Genomic DNA, 22,368 nt, shown 5'->3' with positions numbered 1-22,368 from the left:
CTCACCATCTATACTTTTCCCGTTTTCTGTTTCATTTATAAAACCGTCACCATCATCATTTCCTTTACCATCCTCAGTATTCTCGTTAGAATGATCATCGAGTGGTCCAAATTTGTTTTTAGTTTCTGTGCGTGATGTACTCAACGTATTACTTTCATCATTGGGAACATTACCGGTTGACTCGGATTCTTTAAAAGTATGTTCAGTAATTAAAATATTAGATGAAACGTTAACAGCTGAACTTTTTAAATTAATAAGAACATCTTTGCCTTGTTTATCACATATACAGTCTTCATGAATGTTTTTAATCTCAGATTGACCATTATTCTTCTCCTCTTGTGTATTTTTGTCATCCATGAAAGTATTTGGATCGTTTTTATTTTGATCTGTGCTATGTGTGATCGAAGAACTAATATTTTCGTTTTTAATATCCTTGTCTGTATTTCCCCCGTGTTTACTGTTGTCAACATCAGTTGCATTTGTTTCTTTTTGTTTTCTTCCCCCTTGTTTACTGTTGTCAACATCAGTTGCATTTGTTTCTTTTTGTTTTCTTCCCCCTTGTTTACTGTTGTCAACATCAGTTTCATTTGCTTCTTTTTGTTGACCTAGACCGACTTCATTCTTGCTTGTGTTGGAGTCATCTCCTCTATTCACGTCTTGTTGATGTTCGATCAAACTAGAACTATCCATATTTTTACGATTTGGACTTTTTGGCTGTGCGATTAAGCTAGAACTATCCATATTTTTACGATTTGGACTTTTTGGCTGTGCGATTAAGCTAGAACTATCCATATTTTTACGATTTGGACTTTTTGGCTGTGCCCTGTCTGAATCAGATATATCAGTATGTTCTGTTTTACGTTTCTTACTACCAGTTCCCTTTTGAGTTGGTGTGACATGGGTCTGGTTTTCGTTTTTATTCTTTGCATCTCTCTTTGCCTTTTGTCTTTGTTTTTGACTTTTACCCATACTTAATCTTTTACTGTGATATAAATTGATAAATGCAATTAAAACAAACGATATGAATTTAGCATCCCGAAATGATAATGTTTCAAATCAAGTTCTTTAATTCCATCTCAAGGGCTACAGCAAAAACTGAAAATGACAATATTCGATTTATTTTCTGAGAAATTGTAATTATCTATAAATGCTTTAATATTAAGATATACACTAGAGTAAAGATTGTCTACCCAAGGAAAAAATAACTGTGTTTAACAAAATCTTTCAGAATTTTCGGTCTTCAGTGCTCTTCAGTTTTAAATATCATTTATTCCTTTTTAGAGTTTATAATCCGAAAGTCACTGATTGATCTTTTTGTAGACGAATTGGGTGTGTAAAAATAATTTGATTAATAGGTCTATATGTTTGATTGTAAGTTATGATCAGTCAAAGAGAATTTTAAATAAAGTTCTAGATTTAAAATTCATAATTATAAAAAAAATAGGCTTACCAGTATTTGGTTGAATCAGTTTTTCAAAACTATCAATTATTGAGCAATCCAAATCAAAGCTCTGCCGCATATTGTGATGCGATTTTGTGTTCACAAGTTTGAAATGAGTGTGTTTATATTTTATTAGAGTGAAACCTTAATATATAATATGAAATATACTCATTTTACTAGAACACTGCAGATTACTCCATTCAAATACTTAAACATATCAACTTCACCAAATACTATCCAGCTATCATGAATTAATTTATTATCTGATTTCTTGTTTTTATCGATTAAAATTACATAATAAGAACAAACATGCACACACAAACTTGATTTCGGCAATTATTTTCATAAGGATAAATATACTAGATGATGGTACTTTGCAAATATATAATATGTTGTGTTCAATTTAAATCAAATGTGCATTTATAAAATTAAGTTTACTAACTATGATTTAAAGATTCAGATTTTTCAAGAATCTAAATATATGATGTAACTGTTTAATATATATAGAAAGAGACATGTATGCTTTTGCAAAAGAGGGGCGAAAGATACCAAAGGGACAGTCAAACTCGTAGATGGAAAATGAACTGACAATGCCATGGATAAAAAATAAAAAGATAAACAGACAAATAATAGTACACTATACGCAACATAAAAAACTAAAGAGTAAACAACACGATCCCCACTAAAAACTTAAGGTAATCTTTGGGGCTCTGAAAGGGTAAGCAGATCTTGTTGCACATGTGGCCCGTCGTGTAGCTCATGTCATTACAAATCCAGTTAATCCGGCAAATTGTTCATCGGCAAACACTAAAAACTTTCAATGTAAAATAAAAGATGTGATTTGATTGTCAATGCCAGAACTATCCAACATATTCCAAATGATGTGAATTTTACACAAAAAATTTCACGTGCAATCAGCTAAAGCATACCATATATTGGTCTATAAAACTCCTCGACATGTCTAACTGTGACGAAAACAACTGCCTGATTTATGATTATTCACACAAAAAAAGTAGAGCATACAGAAACTACTGAATTGTTTATTACCTAATTGGATAACGAAGTTAAACTATATTTTTATTAGTAGGAATGGAATTGAAACAACAATACTTATCCATTTTTCCCGGTCAAACATTCACCAATATATTTAAATATGTACACATAGACATATCTATATGTCAATTCATAGAGGTTGTTTATTAAACAAATTTAGAATAGCATCCTGAAAGTATACTAAAAGATAAGAAGATGCTCATTCATAAACACTTACAAATACTTCTTATAATGCGATTAGACGTCCTAGGCCTTATTAGAAGGTAAAACCCAAAGAAACAAAAGTTGGTGTTTGAAACAATTCGATTTACCATGTCTAGGTTCGTAAAAAGGTCACAAAAATTTATAAAATTGGTTTCAATTGAGATTATCTTTTATAAAGATGTAGCAAAAATTATTTATAATTCATTAGCATTTTATTTTAATATGACCTTACATATATACAGCAACGAACAATTAGTTCATTTGTTTTGTTAACGAAAATCAGCGATAGTACTAATTTTAAACAAGGATGAACAATTTATCTCATGGTGGTACATAACCTTTAAGAACAAGTTTCTTAAAAACTTAAGGTACAGGTTAAAAGAGGGACGAAAAATACCAAGGGGACAGTCAAACTCATAAATCTAAAACAAACTGACAACGCCATGGCTAAAAATGAAAAAAGACAGACAGAAAAACAAAAGTACACATGACACAACAGCCTAACTTATGAATCAAATATTTGTGTATTTAAAACAATTAAGTAATACTTATACTTAATTTGTTTTCTATTTTGAATTTTCTGTGTTTTGTTTCAGTACTTATTTTTAATAAAACAAGATCATAGGAAATTTGAAACATATATCCTTGTATTTATGATATGTTTACCTATATCTATCGTTACACTTTCAAATCTGTTCTAAGGCTTCAACAAACATATAATCGTAAAAAAATGTTCAATAGTCCTGTGTTTGTCACTCTGTGATCTAGATTCATAATATTGTTTACATTTTCTTATAACATTATGTATCGCTAAATTGTGAAGTATTTGAAGGCAGTTTAAAATATGACATAACAAAGTAATAAAACTTTGCCAGTTTTCTAAAAAACGAAAGTAAATTTGAAGATTTTTAATATAATGCAATTTGCATGTTGACATTCATACATGCGTTTGTGTATGTCCAGGAATATTGATTTTTTTGTTTATATTGATATTACGAGTGTACTGAGGCTTTTGATTTCCAGAAAATACTTTACTTGCTGGTTGACCATTTTTTTTATTTGGTATATGAAGTTAACAGACGTATAGAACTCATGTACTGAATAACGGGTTAAGGGCATTTGTTGTTGTTATAGAAAGGGGCATTTTCAGGAATTCTATATTTTAGTTTCTTTTTAATCATAGTCTTTAATAGATTTAAAATAAAAATTAGTACATTTGAAATTCATATTTCTATATAGAATGAAAACGTCACATTTGTTAAAAAAAAGCAGATTCCACGCGGACATATACTGGTTATACATCTGTATTTAAAAATGTATATTGACTCATGGTGGTCAAAAGTTTTTTTTTTATTTTAAAACATCTTCTGTTAAAAGCCTTGAAACGAAACACGTAATCATATATATAAAACATCAAAACATCATAATTTTCAAATGTGTTTTTCTGAATTGAACTTCATCGGGAACGTTCAATGCCAAATATATAAAGGCCAACCGTGTATAAAAGCCAAAACAGTAGACAAGCTATACGACCAAGTACATCTAGGGTCATCGTTGCCTGAGGGTGTTGAAACTCTAGTTTCTAAAAATATATATAAACGAACAATTTAGAAAACAATGTAGTTTGTCCTGTACAAGATAAATTTGTTTATCTACGTTTTATTTGAAATAGAATGTTACACGGCAAATTTGCAATCACATGTTCCACCCTGATTTCCTGAAGATTAGATGAAATTTTACTTATACACTTTTCACCCATTTTTCCTCAGGAAATGTCTAGTTGTTTTAGATCAAGATATCTCTGTTTTCCCTATTTTGAAAAGCAGAGACTAAAGCTATAAGATCAAAACTATGTGTCAAGTTGTTTGGTTTTGGAAAACTTTAACATTTATTATAATTGAACAATTATAGGTGACTTATTGAATCAATACATTACGTAAACGAATTCATCTAATGTATTAAATAACAGAACATTAGAGCTGTTAAATTGCAGTTGTTTTAGAGAAAGATTAATTTTCAGGAATTCTTAGAAATTTGCATTGCCCTTGTTGATTGGTTAGTTCATCGTATATTTTGTGTATAGAATAAAGACGTCATATTTACTCTAGCATACGGCTAATTAGAGGTTTCTCAACATCTTACCAACGAACGAAAATCGCCCTAACTTGACGTAACTTGCCGTAACGAGAAAAGAGGGAGCAGTAATTTATCTTATAATTTTGGATTATCGGCTGTGCTCTTCTTTGAAATGTCTTTTACATGTAAAATATGCATTCTTGATTTTTTTAAACTATTTTGAATCAAATATATATTATATTTATTTGATATTATATTATATATAATATACAATTCACTGTTCAATCAACACAGTTGAAAGTCTTATTGATCTATAAATTTAAGTGAAGAATATTTAATTAAAGGACAGTAATTGTACAAGAAATTTTAATAAACATGATGACAACATCACTATTTAGTATATGTGAACAAGGTAAATATAGATACATGTATATGGATCGAAAGGGATAGGATTATTTTTATCTTAGCTAGAAGCTGATTAACGGTAAAAATTCTTTCGTGGACACGAGGTAAAATAAATCTAGGAGTGAACGCCTTTTGATTTAAATTTGAAAAGAAAACATCCAAATAAGTTCCGGGATAACTTCTTTGCCCCAACCACTAACATTCAAATGATCTCTTCTTATTGATATATTGTTATAAATTGGTAGACTTAACAAGAAAAATAAAGAAAAACGATTGTGTTTTACCCTGTTGTTTTTTTTATCGAGTTTCCTCAAATACTACTACATCATAATTTATAGTGAATCGGCTCAGTTTAGCTTTATGACTGAAATAAATTAACATGATAAACTGACGCAGATGGATTTTTTAGTTTTAATTACGTTTTAAGTACAAACGATTTACTACCGATTCTAGAGAAAGATAAGGACGCACGCCTAGAAATCTCAAATCTCAAATTGATTTTAAAATATTTGAAAACCTTGTCGATAAAAGTATCATAATAAAATGCACGTTTGTCGATTTGCAACAATTCATTACAAATACAAATGTCAGTTCAATTTTATATTAATAGCAATAACGGGAATTAATAAGTTGCAACGTAAATACCAAAAAAACAACATTAATTAAAGCCCAAAACAAACTAATTAATCAGTAATCATCATGTCGAAAGCAAAACATGAAGATGCGAACAACAATGATAAACAATATACACAGAAAACTTATGATTGAGCATTATGAACACTTACGTTCCAATCATTTCTTTTTATAAATTTTGACTTCAACGTGATTTGAATTCTAGTGGATAGTTGTTTCATTAGAAGGTGTACTGGATCTCCTTGTTTTTATTTTGATGTTTTTTGTGTTTCCGTTTTAACCCTTTGTCTGAGATTTAATTGTTGCCTTCATTGCCATGTTGCTTCAAAATGCATGTTTCATGCAAACAAAAATATTGAAATACTGAAAGTTTTATGCAGGAAAACATATAACTATTCCATTTAGTAAGTCAATTGTCTTATTTCTATATGTAGAATGAAAGCGTAAGATAAACCCAAGCAGCTTAGCTTAATATCAATAATATATATTAACATGTCAATGAACTGCGTTTTCTACGCAGTCATATCTTGGTTAACATAAAAACAATTTTTTTAATCAGAAAAGTTTTCTGAAAATGTGTAGCCTTGATTTATGTAGATACCCGTGTCCCACGTATTGCTCATTTGCGATAATAACAAATAATTATAATATAAACACACAAAATGGGACAGTTAATATAGGATAAATGATTCGTGGTTGTGCATCGTTTTACATTTATATATGTCTACATCACACAAATACAAAACAAATATGAAGTAAAATAATATATTTCTAAAATTAGAAAATTCAGTGATCACTTCGATTTTTGATAAAAACAATCTTGGTAAATACTTAAAATTAGCCGAGAAACTACAGCTTACTTTTAATAAATTTATATATTTCATCCTTTGCTTCATACTTAAAGATGTATTGTATAAGAGTGATTTAATGTATTTAAATGTAGTTAACAATTATAACATTTTATATTTATATGTCTGCTTATGTGATATGGTGAATGTAGAATTAATTTGTTAAAAGTGTATATATATAGCCTATAAGCTGTACTTGCTTTTGGAATAAATTATTACTATTATGATTTATGTTATTTTTTATGTGAATATTTTGAGATTATTTCTTAATATATTTAAACGAAATTTGCACAATTGAAAGCGAATCGAAATGTTTGAATTTTCCATGTTTGTCGATTTTTTTTGTTGGTTGAATTAGTTTTTAGTGTTGTATATCAAACACGGCAAAAAATTTAGTATATGTTACATTATCTGGTTATAATAAACCAAAAATATATGAAAATGTAATTATTGTTAAAAAAAAGGTTTTGTTAATGTTGTACTGTTTTAGTTAAGCACAGATACAGATATAATTAAATGTAAATATCAATATTTCAGAACTTATGATGACCCTCTTACATCTTATGTTTAGACTAAAAAAAAATACTGGAAAAACGTGAATAACACCCTTTCCTTCGTGATGATGTTATCTCAGTTTGTTCGATTTGTGCGTATTTAAATTAGGGTCTCAGATTTCAATAATAGAAATATTTTCATAGATTAGTAAAAGTTTTAAGATATATATTTAATAGTTTTGTCAAGACTTTTAATAAATTTATTTTCTAACTTTTTTTTACATTTGACATTAAAAGTTGATATGCAATATCTTTAAACAAGTCAAATATTACTTAAAGATCAAAACTATTGTTTCACGTTGTTTGTATATCAAAGCAGCATAAGCATTAATGTGTTTTATTTCTATGTATTATAGTCCATAGATCCGAAGAACTTTATCCACCAATATTCTAGTCCTTTCTTTAAATGAGGAACAACATACACGCACTATCACTTTTACTTGCTTGTAGGGGTAATTTGTCATTTATTAATTCTTCCTAACTTCAAAATTGACTATAAAAGTAAATTTGAGGAAAAGTTTGAAAATAAATAGAAAGAAATAGTTTATTTGAACAACTTGAACAGTTCTTCTTTTCGTGTGCATGATAATATTCGATATGCAGCAGCTGCTAAGTAAAGAAATTATTGTCTCGTATTCAAAAATATTTGTACTCATATTTTTAAATGTGTCAGTATAAACAATGCACGAATGACCTGATGGTTTCAATAACACGATCGTATTTTCTAAAAATTGAAGGCGTATTTAAGCTTTTTAATTAACATTTTCTTAATCTGATATTCCGACAAATTAGCCGGGTCTGTACAAATTATTATGCAAACAAACGGTAAAATTATGTCCCAGCGGTTTAACTGTCGATATTGAAAGTAAAATGGAAATCTAAAAGTGAATGTTAATTTCTAACCTTATTTGTACGATAGCGTTTCAATAAAAAGCTTTAGTTTTATAAACTTTTGTAAATGCTACAGAACAAGATTAAGTAGAAATAGAAATTTGAAATATGTCAATCTTATGTGGATATTTCAAGAATTGCTCATTTACTTAAATTGAGAATGGAAATGGGGAATGTGTCAAAGAGACAACAACCCGACCATAAAACAAACAATAGCAGAAGGTCACACATATGTATTCAATGCACCAAGAATTCCCGCACCCGGACCTTACTAATCATAACTACAACTATTATAGGTTCCTGACTTGGAACAGACACATACAGAATGTGATAGGATTAAACACGTCTACTAGCGCCCTCCCCTGAATAAACCGACACATTTCCCGTCACTGGGGCACTGATATTTATCAGTACAACACTATAAAAATCATATGAAAAGGACTTAGCTCATCAGATCGATTCAAAGCATATAAAAACCTTACAAAACATAAAAGACATAAGTACTGAGAGAGCCAGATTTCTTGTTTTCCAATCCACACGATCATTTGGTCTCGTATGAAGCATTGTCGCATTGTCAATCATATCACATCTTTTTTGTTTATAAGAAGAATATGTTTGCAGTAAAACTTCCGTCTTAAAAAAGTGATATGTACATGTAGATCTTTTCCACAAAATCCGAACAAATACAAAAGAAAAAGCAAAATACGTTGTTGTTGGTCACTGATCATAGAATGACAAGTCCTGATCAATGTTAATTAGAAAATACTTGTGGGGACATCAAATAATAATGTTTTTTTATCCTTTGATGGTACCTGTTATTGTTAAGCTTTAGTTCAATTTGATAAGAAAATAATAATAAAAAACACTTACCACTTCCAATTTCTTTTTGTTTAAAAAAAAAACCGTGAATGGTCCTTGAGGAATATTTAAAAAAAGATTTGGAAACTGCATTTCCGCAGGTATTTATATATAAGTCGATATCATGTCAGCCATTTTTGTCGCCACCAACAACAAGTTTGATGTATTTACCGGAAAAATTTTAACCACTATCATATTGATTTCAGGAAAAAAATACCCATTAAATTTGTATCCTGGTGTAAGGGTCAAGGAAAAGAAGTCCTTTTTACGCATGAAGTTCAAAATATAAAATCATGCGTAAGAATTATTCATTTATAGAGGTTTTGAAAACAAACATTCCTCTACATTGTTTCGTCCGGAAAATTGCCAGATCAAAATTCATCAGAAGTCTAAAGCATCAAAGTTTGCAGGTTTTTTTAGATTATGAAATTAAACAAGATTAGACTGAGAAATCAAATTTTATAGACCGATATGGTTACCATTGAATTAAAATTATTAGTCACTCTGGTACCTGTCTAAGTCTGAGGTGACTGTAACTAATACTTTTTTTTAAACGACTAAAACAATTTGCAGCTAAACTGATTAAGAGGCATAATGTTAAAACAAATGCGACTGAGAAAGACAAATATTTTCGAAGAATTCTTTTGAGATTTAGTGCATGGAAATAAAAAAGTCCAATGTTTAAAAAAAATTAAATCCAAGTGGTAAACACATTATACCCAGACCGTCTCATAGTAGTAAATAGTCGCCTTAGTTTTGAGTCAATACGTTAATTCAGGAATTAAATAATTACAACATTAAAAAAATAGTACATTTTCAAGATAAATAGTACTAAAAATTTTTTATGGTATACTGTAGATTAGCCGTCTAAAATCACATGCACTCACTTATTTGGATTTTCAGCAGTTACACGTATGAATCCTGTTTCAAAACGAGTCTCTGGAATAACGATCTTACAAATGCGATGACTAGCCGAAAAAAATCCGCAAACTAAATAGTCCTCTCTTTTTATGCATACGGTCTAAACATAGTCTATATCAATCAAAATTAAAAGTAATTGTATTTAAAATAAATATCAAAAAAGATTAGTGAGTTGATAATTTATCGTTCTTACCTCTACGTAATCTCCAAATTGAATAGTTTATTTAACCCACATAATATATACATGTATATATGTTGAAAGCCGATTTTCCGAAAATATACAAGTTGCTCTTATACATTTTATGAAAATCATAAACATTAGAATTGGGAACATAATCTTCGACCTACAGATTAAACCGATTAACTGTTCTTCTAATAAAATAAAATCATGTCCTAGAAAAAAATGTATGTTTAAAAAAAAAGAAAAAGAAAAGAGTCTTTTGTTGTAACTATTCTGCGTGTTCATCCCATTCTCGCCAGCCTTAATTAGTCATTAAACCTTTTTTTTGTAAATTTTGTACATCTTATGTTTAGAGGTTTTGTGTGTAAAAATAATTTGATTAATAAACTATATATGTTTGATTGTAAGTAAGGATCAGTCAAAGAGAAATTAAAATAACGTTCTAGATTTGAAATTCATGATTTTACAAAAGGGGCATACCAGTATTTGGTTGAATCAGTTTTTCAAAAATATCAATTATTGAGCATCTAAAATCAAAGCTCTGCTACATATTATGATGTGATTTTGTGTACACAAATGAGTGTGTTTATACTTTATTAGAGTGAAACCTGAATACATAATATGAAATGTACTCTTTTTACTAGCACACTGCAGATAACTCCATTCAAATACTAAATCATATCAACTTCACCAAATACTATCATGAAATAATTTATTATCTGATTTCTTATTTTTGTCTATCAAAATTACATAACAACAACAAACACGCACACACAAACTTGAGTTCGGCAATTATTTTCATAGGGATAACTGTTCTACAATTAATAAAACAGGCAAAGTTGACCTGAAAATTTATGCAGTTTATGCCATGATCCAATAATTACAAAGGCTTCACAGATGTGGGGTGTTGAAATATGCTAGATTTTATATAGATTAGACCGTTGGTTTTCCCGTTTGATTGGTTTTACGTTAGTAATTGTGGGGCCCTGTTGGTGTGTTAAACAATTCGATTAACCGTGTCTAGGTTCGTAAAAAAGTCACAAAAAATTATAAAATTCGTTTCAATTGTAGTTATCAATTATAAAGATGTAGCAAAAATGATTCATAAGTCATTATTATTTTATGCAATTATTTAATGGTGTAAATTTTAGCCAAGACGCCATCTAATTAACTATCGAGTTGACCTTCTATGACCATATAAGCGATGTAAACATAAACATAGATATAAATAGATTAAGCATATCGTGCTGTGGGATTTGTATAGGTCTTGTTGTGATTATATGAGTTTTTTAACTTTTATTTCGAGGACGAAATATTCTTGAAAAGAGGGAGTAGTACTGTGATTATGAGGGTTTTTTTTATGTCTGTAATGTCGCAAAACAGTGTTTACGTTGTTTCCCGTATTTTTGACGTTGTGTGATAGTGACGTGAGAGTGAGAGATGTGTTGCCGGATAGACAAGATGGCTGAATATTTGTACTGTCGGAGTGTATGCCGTGTATTTTGTATTTTATGTAACGTCTGTATAATACATGTCATACATGTAATGTGAATAAATCATCAGGACTGATATTTTCTACAAATATGGTGTTTACTTATAAATAATGAACGCTCGGAATTTAACGTTTACAACAGGTCTGTTAATTTTTGTACTGAGATTTAAAATTAATGTTTATCGTCGTTTTTACCTTTATAAGAATGATATCGATTTTGTGGGGATCGAATCAGTTAATCAAAGTATTTACCTACATTTAATGTTGACATTCTTTTCCTTTAAATACCCGTACACGGACAATGCATGAGATCACCCCTAGTTGTTGGTGGGGTTCGTGTTGCTTATTCTTTAGTTTTCTATGTTGTGTCATGTGTACTATTGTTTTTCTGTTTGTCTTTTTCATTTTTAGCCATGGCGTTGTCAGTTTGTTTTAGATTTACAAGTTTGACTGTCCCTTTGGTATCTTTCGTCCCTCTTTTATTCTATCTCTTTCTACGGGGTTAAATTGGATTTCACATGAATACGGATTTAATGATGTCGACCTATTCACTTGCAAGTGAATAACTCATTAGCAATGTATATTAGCTTTATTTAACAAAATTGAACCATTTTAGCTGATAAAAGCAAATTATTATTTCACTATTTCACTTTCATAAATGATGGAACAATAAAAATATCATACTTTTGATTTTGTATGTATCTTGTAGCTAGTGCCCCTTTAATAACCGCCCAATCCTCTCTTAATCTTGAGCAGTGGTGTAACAGCATAACATTAAAACACACTTAAAGAATTTATTTTTTCTTAAACGCCTTTTGTTAAAGGCCTTGAAAAACGTTATCATATATATATAAAAAAAAACACACAATTTTCAAATGTGCTTTTCTAAATTCAACTTCATCGAGAACGTTCAATGCCAATTATTTAAATGCCAACGGTCTATAAAAGTTGAAATAGTAGACGAGCTATACGACCAAATCCATCTAGGGTCATCTTCGCCCGAGGGTGCTGAAACCCTAGTTTCTAAAAAAAAAAAAGATTTAAACGGGCAATTTAGAAAACAATGTAGTTTGTCCTGTACAAGATTACTTTGTTTTCCTACGTTTTATTTGAAATAGAATGTCACACGGCAAATGTGCAATCAGATGTTCCACCCTGATTTCCTGAAGATTAGAATTAATTTTACTTATACATTGATCACCAATTTCCATTTGGAAAGAAACATTGCAGGAAATTTCTAGTTGTTTTAGGTCAATATATCTCTGTTTTTCTCTATTTTGAAAAGCAGAGACTAGAGCTGTAATATAAAAACTATGTGTCACGTTGTGTGGTTTTGGAAAACTTTAACATTTATAATAATTGAACAATTATAGTTGACCAACTTATTGAATACATACATTACGTAAACGAATTCATCTAATGTATTAGATAATGGAACAGTCGAGCTGTTAAATTGTAGTTGTTTCAGTTAGATAAGATGAATTTTCAGGAATTCTTAGAAATTTGCATTGATTTTGTTAATTGTTTAGTTTATCGTCTTATTTCTGTATAGAATAAAGGCGTCATATTTACTCAAGCATACGACTTATTTAAACGTAAATACATTGCGGTTTCTATGCTGACATAAGCCGGTTTTATACAACGATCAAGATGTTTAAACTGAAACACTGTCAAATCGACATTAAGTTTTCTGAAAACGTGTATCGTGTCACACTTATTGCTCTTTTTCGATAATAACATATCTAAGGATAAAGGATAAACACATAAAGTGAGACAGTTTTATTATGAGAGATAATAGTGCACTTAAATAATATAAAACCGTGTACGATTGTGTTCAACATTATTTATGTTTGGTAATTTTGTTTTTTAAACTACTTTGACATCATAATTGATACGAAATAGGCTTGTTTTTTGCCAGATCTACAGCGACTAACCAACGACTTGTTAACCTTTTTTTTCCGGTTTGCCATACAAATAGAATTGATAAGAACATAATTTAACGGATAAAATGTGATATTATTAATTGTTATACCATTTTGTTTATGATGATTGATGAAAACACTGAAGTTTGAAATCGGTATTGGGAATCATAACATAACGATATACTAAAACTAAAGCGTAATTCGTTTAACAGTTAAATACAAACATAATAGAAATTTACATTTTTCTAAACGACAGTAAATTAAAAGATTTCATATATGATGCAATATACACGCTGACTTTAAGAATTGTGTTGTTTATCTCCAGTGACATTGAAAAGTCTTTTTCATATTATAGTGTTATTAACTGGCAATACAGAAAAACCCAGTTCATAACGTTTTTATTAAAATATCCAACTTTGTCAATACAGACTTTTTCTATATGCTGTATTACAAACATAAAATTTGAATATAGGGTCAATATTTCCAATACGTACTGACAATGCTTCCTGAATTACATGCACAATATATGATCATATATCTTTACATGTAATTCAGGATTCATTGCCAGTCCGTATTGGAAATATTGGACCGGGCCGAAAAGCAATATAATAGATCCCATGATTTATATTACTAGGATGACGTCACCAGTTCTGGTAGTATTAGGGCTGTTTTAATCGTATTATTTAATAACACAAACATGATAAGTGAATAGGCCTTTGACTTCCAGAAAATACTGTACTTATTAGTTGACCGACTTATTTAATCAATACATTATGTAAACAGATTCATTAAAACGTATTAAATAACAGAGCAGAAGAGCTGTTAAGTGCATTTGTTAAAAGTTATTGACAGTTGCATTTTCAGAAATTCTTAGAAATTAACATTGACCTTGTTTATTGGTTAGTTTATTGTCTTATTTTTATATAAAATAAAGGCGTCATATTTACTCAAGAATACGATTAATTAACATGTCAAAATATTGCGGTTTCTACGCGGACATATGCCGGTTAAATAAATCGCACAAAATTCTTAAATACAAAACACTGTCAAATTCCTTAAGTTTTCTGAAAATGTGTATCCTTCATAGATACACGTGTCACACTTATTGCTCCTTTTTGATTATAACAAATCTAAAGATAAAGGATAAACACACAAAGTGGGACAGTTTTAATCAATGTGATGGATGATTAAGGTTTTGGATAAGGAAAAAATTGTAGTACTACGATTGTGTTTAACCCTGTTGGATTTTTTCTATCAAGTTTCCTCAAATACTACTACATCATAATTTATAGTGAATCGGCTCAGTTCTGCTTTATAACTGAAATAAATTAACACAACAAACTGACGCAGATGGATTTCTTAGTTTTTATGACGTTTTAAGCACGAACCATATCCTACCGGTTTTAGAGATAGATAAGGACCCACGCATAGAAATCTTAAATCTCAAATTGATTTTAAAATATTTGCAAACCTTGTGGATGAAAGTATTATAATAAAATGCACGTTTTTGGATTCATTACAAATTTAGTTTAAACATATTTATTTATAGTGGATTGGGAAACAAGTTTTGCAACTTATATTAATCCCTTTCCACTTTGCGGGTGCGAGTGCTGCCTTGAAGCGGCATTAGCCTACTCTTTTTCGAAATCTACAAGGGTGTCTTTAACGTGCAAGAGATATGGCTCTCTCTTAACACGGGTCAGCCATTTATCGTCCCCTTCCGACGGACTATCATCGTTTCCTCAAGACCATACTCGCAAATGGTGTCAAGGGAGAGCCGAAAATTGAGTTCCTGAAATTTTCATCCCAGACGGGAATCGAACCAGGAACCTTTGTGCTAGTAGTCCGATGCACTAACCACTACACCACGGCTCTCTTTTACATGATAATGGAAGTTCAGTTTGATATTAATAGCAATAACGAGAATCAACAAGTTATAACTAAACCCCAAAACATGTATTAAAACCCAAAACAAAACTAGTTAATCAGTAATCATCATGTCCAAGTCAAAAAGCAAAGATGCGAACAGCAATGATAAAAAATATACACAGACAACTTATGATTGAGCAGTACGAACACTTGCGTTCTAATCATATCTTTATATAGATGTTGACTTCCTCGTGATTTGAATTCTAGTGGATAGTTGTTTCATAAGAAAGTGTACTGGATCTCCTTGTTTTTATTTTGATGTTTTTTTGTGTTTCTGTTTAACCTTTTGTCTGAGATTTAATTGTTGCCTTCCATGCCATGTTGCGTCAAAATGCATGTTTTATGCGAACACAAATATTGAAATACTGAAAGTTTTATACAGGGAAACATATATAACTATTCCATCTTCATGCCTTATATATCATGTTCTGTATCGCGACGCTAGATTAAGACTGACAATGAAAGGTAACACCCGAAAACCGAAAGCTTTATTACCTCACTATTGAAACTGAATGATGTAAAGTATATTCCACGCCCTAAATGGCTTTGTGAAAGTGAAAAGTTCTGGATCATGAATTCCATATCTTTTAATTTGAGGAATGGCAATAATATTTTTCTCAATTTCTTATTTGAAAAGGACAACATGATAAAACGATGATGTCATCATTGACGTTCACATTACAATCTGAATACTTACGTTTTACATCAACAATTAAATTATCATAAAATAAGTAATGATTTTAGACATGCCCTTTTTAAACGAAAAAATAAACCCGATACAAGATTCTTCTGACAATTAAACGAAAAATATTCTAAAGCGAAATCTGTATGATCAGTTATTGAACAGTCTCTGAAACTGTGGACAGTTACTCCACAATTCATTCACGTCGGACGTTAAGCAAATAACAATCAATCAATCATACTCACAAATATATTCTAAGGTTATGTTTTAGATATAATCGTCAAGAAACGTTCAATACGTTTTGGGTTCATCCCTCTGTGATCAGTTTCATATGTCATATTAGTAATGTGTCTTTATTTTTCATGACTAAGAAAATGGAAAACCCTGGTAAGATTGAGATTATAAATCAACCAGTTCATGATTTCCAGAAATACTTGACTTGTTAATTGACCACTCGAGATTGATCAATTGGTCAATTCTAAATATTGTGTAAGCGGCAGAATCAAATGTTTCAGACTATTAAATCGCACAAATAACAGGTTAAGGGGAAAATTGGTTATATTGGTTAACATAAAAACAATTTTTATAAACGGAAAAATGTGTAGCCTTGATACATGTAGATATGTGAGCCAAAATTTGTTCCTGTGAAAAAAGTTCCAGTGGAACATATTTCACATGAAATTTGTACTGGGAGAACTTTTTTCACAGGCAAATTCCATATAATTTGTTCCATCTCTATAAAATAAGTTCCACACTTTACCTGGTGAAATAAGTTCTGGATTGATGAAATTTGTTCCTTACCTAGTGAAATAAGTTCCATGCTTGTGAGATTTGTTCCTTACCTGGTGAAATAAGTTCTGGATTTGTGAGATTTGTTCCTCACCTGGTGAAATAAGTTCCTTGTCTGTGAAATATGTTCCACTGGTTGAACAAGTTAAACTAATTGTTATCTCATATACTGAACACATGTCATCAGTGAGTTTAAATGTATTATAAAAACATGCATTATATTGATAATGTAATAAATAAAAAGTGTAAACATCCAAATTGGATCCCGTAGAGTATGGCAAAAGTTTAAATATACACATACAGCTTAAATATTACTGTCGAAGTATCATCATCAGTTTAACATTTCATTATATTAAGGGTTGGATCCTGGATTTTTGAAAAGGTATGGGGCCGGCATAGTTTCATGAAACGTATCTGGATTACACGCCATTAGTCCAACAACCATTATTCCGACAGCCCACTCCGACAGCCCATTGCTCCGACAGCCAAATACTCCGACAACCCATAAGTTCGACACTTATAAGGCAAAGTATCAGGGTATCAGGGTAAGCTTAAATTTGTCTGACTGTATAATTACGTTTTATGCAAGCTAATTTGGGTCATTTTATGCTCTAAAAAATGTAAGTTAGCCACGAGTTACTTATTCGTGGCCACGACTTACTTTTCCGTGACTACGACTTATTTATCCGTGGCCACGAGCTACTTATTCGTGGCTCCACGAAACCATTTTGGTTATTTGTAAAGAGATGTATATATGCAAGCATTGGCAGTGAGGGCATGTTGTGGGGGGGGGGGGGGGGGGAGGGGATGATGATTCAGGTCATCGATTCTATAATTCTATATCTTTTATTGTTTGCCATTTCAATCTATTCTTTATCCTTTGATCTATTATATTTGTCTAAAACATTACTGTATATTTATATCTTTATATTTATTATTTGAATCCCATAGGATTTTAATTTGTCCCATTGGACAACAAATATCCCATGGGACTACAATTGTCCCATGGGACCAAAAAAAATCCCATGGGATTTTGCCCTGTCCCATGGGATATTGAAAATCCAATGTTTTTATAAATCAAATAGCAAAATAAATAGAGAAGGAACAGAAGAAAACCAATGAAATTATTGAATCCCATGTAATTTCGCAAATTTTGGTTATATACATGATATTGTAGCTCTTGTTTCAGGCGGCGGCGGATTTGCAAATGAGTGTTTTGCAAATTAAAAGTGTCCAGTGTTATTTGAACAAAACGCATTTGACTAACAGGTCGAACAATTGATGTTCTTTAACCCTGCTGACTGCCATTGGCGATTGCCAAATAAGATTGATCACAAGATGTAACAAAATGGATCTTAATATAAATTAAATACTAAACAGGGAAACAAATTTAACTTTTGACCACGATGTTATGCCACAAACATACGATGTCAATATTTTTTTAGTACACCAGATCCGGAATTCGACAGTCTCTTAAGTGATGTTAGGGATCGAAACGGTATTTGGAAGGCCATATAAAAAGTACCCTCATTTTTAGATAAACTCTTGAATTTAAAGAGTCAATATAGGATGAACGGATCATATAAACCGGACGGAAAATATGATACAAGCCCAAACATAAAAATATAAAATAGTCTAAATTGAAAACTACGTCCAAACCTATGATTGCGTTGGAAAAAAACTTTTTATACGTGTGCGTGTAAAACAAATTTCGTTGTAGAAGGGTCTAAAAACAGCACAAACAACATTTTCCAAAAGCCCAAAAAAGTTAAAAATTATATTCAAACAAAACACATTTGACTAATAGGTCGAACAACAGATGTTCTTTAACCCTGCTGACTACCATTGGCGATTGTCAAATAAAATTGATCACAAGATGTAACAAAATGGATTTTAATATAAATTTAATACTAAACAGATTTTTTTTTAACTTGTGGCCACGATGTTATGCCGCAAACATACGGTGTCAATATGTTTTTAGTCCACCAGATCCGGATTTCGACAATAAATGTCTCTTCAGTGATGTTAAGGATCGAAAAGGTATTTGGAAGGCCATATAAAAAGTACCCTTTTTTTTAGATAAACTCTTGAATTTAAAGAGTCAATATAGGATGAACGGATCATATAAACCGGAGGGCCTGAAAATATGATACAAGCCCAAACGAAAAAATATAAACGAGTCTAAATTGAAAACTACGTTCAAACCTATGATTGCGTTGGATAAAAACCGCAATTTTTATACGTGTGCATGTAAAACAAATTTCGTTGTAGAAGGGTCTAAAAACAGCACAAACAATATTTTCCAAAAGACCAAAAAAGTGAAAAAGTATATTTAAACAAAACGCATTTGACTAACAGGTCGAACAACTGATGTTCTTTAACCCTGCTGACTGCCATTAATCTAGCGGCGTACTACAGTACATGATATATAAGGCATGGAGATGTTATTATGTGACTGTATCTTGCATTAATTTGTAGGATCCTTTACTATAGATAATTGCGCTGATCTGTAACAATAACATCTCCATGCCTTATATACCATGTACTGTAGTACGCCGCTAGATTTAAACTGACGAGGAAAGGTAACACACGGCCACCGAAAGCTTTATTTTTAGTAGTGCCGAGGTGGTCGTGTGGTCTAGCGGGACGGCAGCAGTGCAGGCGATTTGATGTCACGATATCACAGTAGCATGGGTTCGAATCCCGGCGAGGGAAGAACCAAAAATTTGCAAAAGCAAATTTACAGATCTAACATTGTTGGGTTGATGTTTAGACGAGTTGTACATACATTATGTACACAGCCATGTATCACCATCATTGATGGCGATCCGATGGATACATCTTTTGTAGGGTTGTCACTGACTCAGACGTACTTATGAATATAATTATTTTCTGTGACTGTATCTTACATTAACTTGTAGGATCCTTTACTATAGATAATTTAGCTGATCTGTAACAATAACATCTCCATGCCTTATATATCATGTACTGTAGTACGCCGCTAGATTAAAACTGACGAGGAAAGGTAACATACGGCCAGCGAAAGCTCTATTTTAGTAGAGCCCAGGTGGTCGTGTGGTCTAGCGTTACGGCTGCAGTGCAGGCGATTTGGTGTCACGATATCACAGTATTATGGGTTCGAATCCCGGCGAGGGAAGAAACAAAAATTTGCGAAAGCAAATTTACAGATCTAACATTGTTGGGTTGATGTTTAGACGAGTTGTACATACATTATGTACACAGCCATGTATCACCATCATTGATGGCGATCCGATGGATACATCTGCTGTAGGGTTGTCACTGACTCAGACGTACTTATGAATATAATTATTTTCTGTGACTGTATCTTACATTAACTTGTAGGATCCTTTACTATAGATAATTTAGCTGATCTGTAACAATAACATCTCCATGCCTTATATACCATGTACTGTAGTACGCCGCTAGATTTAAACTGACGAGGAAAGGTAACACACGGCCACCGAAAGCTTTATTTTTAGTAGTGCCGAGGTGGTCGTGTGGTCTAGCGGGACGGCAGCAGTGCAGGCGATTTGATGTCACGATATCACAGTAGCATGGGTTCGAATCCCGGCGAGGGAAGAACCAAAAATTTGCAAAAGCAAATTTACAGATCTAACATTGTTGGGTTGATGTTTAGACGAGTTGTACATACATTATGTACACAGCCATGTATCACCATCATTGATGGCGATCCGATGGATACATCTTTTGTAGGGTTGTCACTGACTCAGACGTACTTATGAATATAATTATTTTCTGTGACTGTATCTTACATTAACTTGTAGGATCCTTTACTATAGATAATTTAGCTGATCTGTAACAATAACATCTCCATGCCTTATATATCATGTACTGTAGTACGCCGCTAGATTAAAACTGACGAGGAAAGGTAACATACGGCCAGCAAAAGCTCTATTTTAGTAGAGCCCAGGTGGTCGTGTGGTCTAGCGTTACGGCTGCAGTGCAGGCGATTTGGTGTCACGATATCACAGTATTATGGGTTCGAATCCCGGCGAGGGAAGAAACAAAAATTTGCGAAAGCAAATTTACAGATCAAACATTGTTGGGTTGATGTTTAGACGAGTTGTACATACATTATGTACACAGCCATGTATCACCATCATTGATGGCGATCCGATGGATACATCTGCTGTAGGGTTGTCACTGACTCAGACGTACTTATGAATATAATTATTTTCTGTGACTGTATCTTACATTAATTTGTAGGATCCTTTACTTTAGATAATTTAGCTGATCTGTAACAATAACATCTTCATGCCTTATATATCATGTACTGTAGTACGCTGCTAGATTAAAACTGACGAGGAAAGGTAACATACGGCTAACGCAAGCTCTATTTTAGTAGAGCCCAGGTAGTCGTGTGGCCTAGCGTTACGGCTGCAGTGCAGGCGATTTGGTGTCACGATATCACAGTAGCATGGGTTCGAATCCCGGCGAGGGAAGAACCAAATGCGAAAGCAAGTTTACAGACCTAACATGGTTGGGTTGATGTTTAGACGAGTTGTATATATATATATATATATAAACGATATATATATATATATATTTATAAACGAGTGTAAATTAAAAACTACGTTCAAACCTATGATTGCGTTGGATAAAAACCGCAATTTTTATACGTTTGCATGTAAAACAAATTTCGTTGTAGAAGGGTCTAAAAACAGCACAAACAACATTTTCCAAAAGACCAAAAACAGTGAAAAAGTATATTTAAACATATATATACAGCTGTTAATTTGTGTTATGAGAGGAAGAGATAAAAAAATAAAAGGAAAAGAAACAAAATCAAGATAAATATTCAATTTCAAAGAAACCCCACATTGAACTGTGACGTAAACAGTAATTTGATATAACCGTTCGCTCGCAACAGAAGCAGGATACTGTGACAACGATCTGGAATTTTTTATACAGTACAACAGGTTCTGTTGCTGAAACTGGCGAAGATGCCGAAACGAAATACAGTGATCGTGACAGTGACAGGTCCCCTGTCTATTGAACACAAACGCACTGGCGGAACTAACTCACAGACTGGTAGAGCGAATACATAGACAATAACTGTTTAGTGTCTTTAAATATCACCTGTATTTGTACGAGGTGAAATGCGATCTTTAGCGAGCTACTACACCTGTTTCGAGCCAAGTACAAATACAGCTGATATTTAAAAACACATGTTTTGCATGTAATTGAAATCCATTGTGTAGTTATATCATACAGTAATCACACATTAAGCTGAAGACTGGTTCGCAAAAAAAAATAATACATCACTCAAGGTGAATAATCATCTATTTTAAGATAAAAATAATAATTTCAATAGTAAAAACAAATAACAAAACATGTCCAATTCGAGTTAACTTGTCCTACGTTTCAGACTCAACATTCACTAAACATGCATTAAATATGATATGGTTGGTTTTGTTACACAATCATACACATTCAAGTTTTGAAAT

General features: G+C 31.7%; 1 protein-coding gene across 1 annotated transcript in view; it reads right to left on the bottom strand.

The window, feature by feature from the left end:
- LOC134714595 (myosin-11-like) overlaps positions 1–9,980 on the bottom strand; it is a 38,833-nt gene extending 28,853 nt beyond the window's left edge. Inside the window, exons 1-2 of the mRNA XM_063575968.1 lie at positions 9,851–9,980; positions 6–982 (exon numbers count right to left, since the gene is read on the bottom strand). Coding sequence (XP_063432038.1) covers positions 6–969 — 964 coding nt within the window. The 5' untranslated portion in view covers positions 970–982; positions 9,851–9,980. The remainder of the gene's footprint in view (positions 1–5; positions 983–9,850) is intronic.
- Between the last annotated feature and the right edge of the window lie 12,388 nt (positions 9,981–22,368).

The sequence above is a fragment of the Mytilus trossulus genome, chromosome 4 (assembly GCF_036588685.1).
Source record: "Mytilus trossulus isolate FHL-02 chromosome 4, PNRI_Mtr1.1.1.hap1, whole genome shotgun sequence".
Taxonomy (NCBI): Eukaryota; Metazoa; Mollusca; class Bivalvia; order Mytilida; family Mytilidae; genus Mytilus; species Mytilus trossulus.
This window is presented reverse-complemented; position numbering and strand designations above follow the sequence as displayed.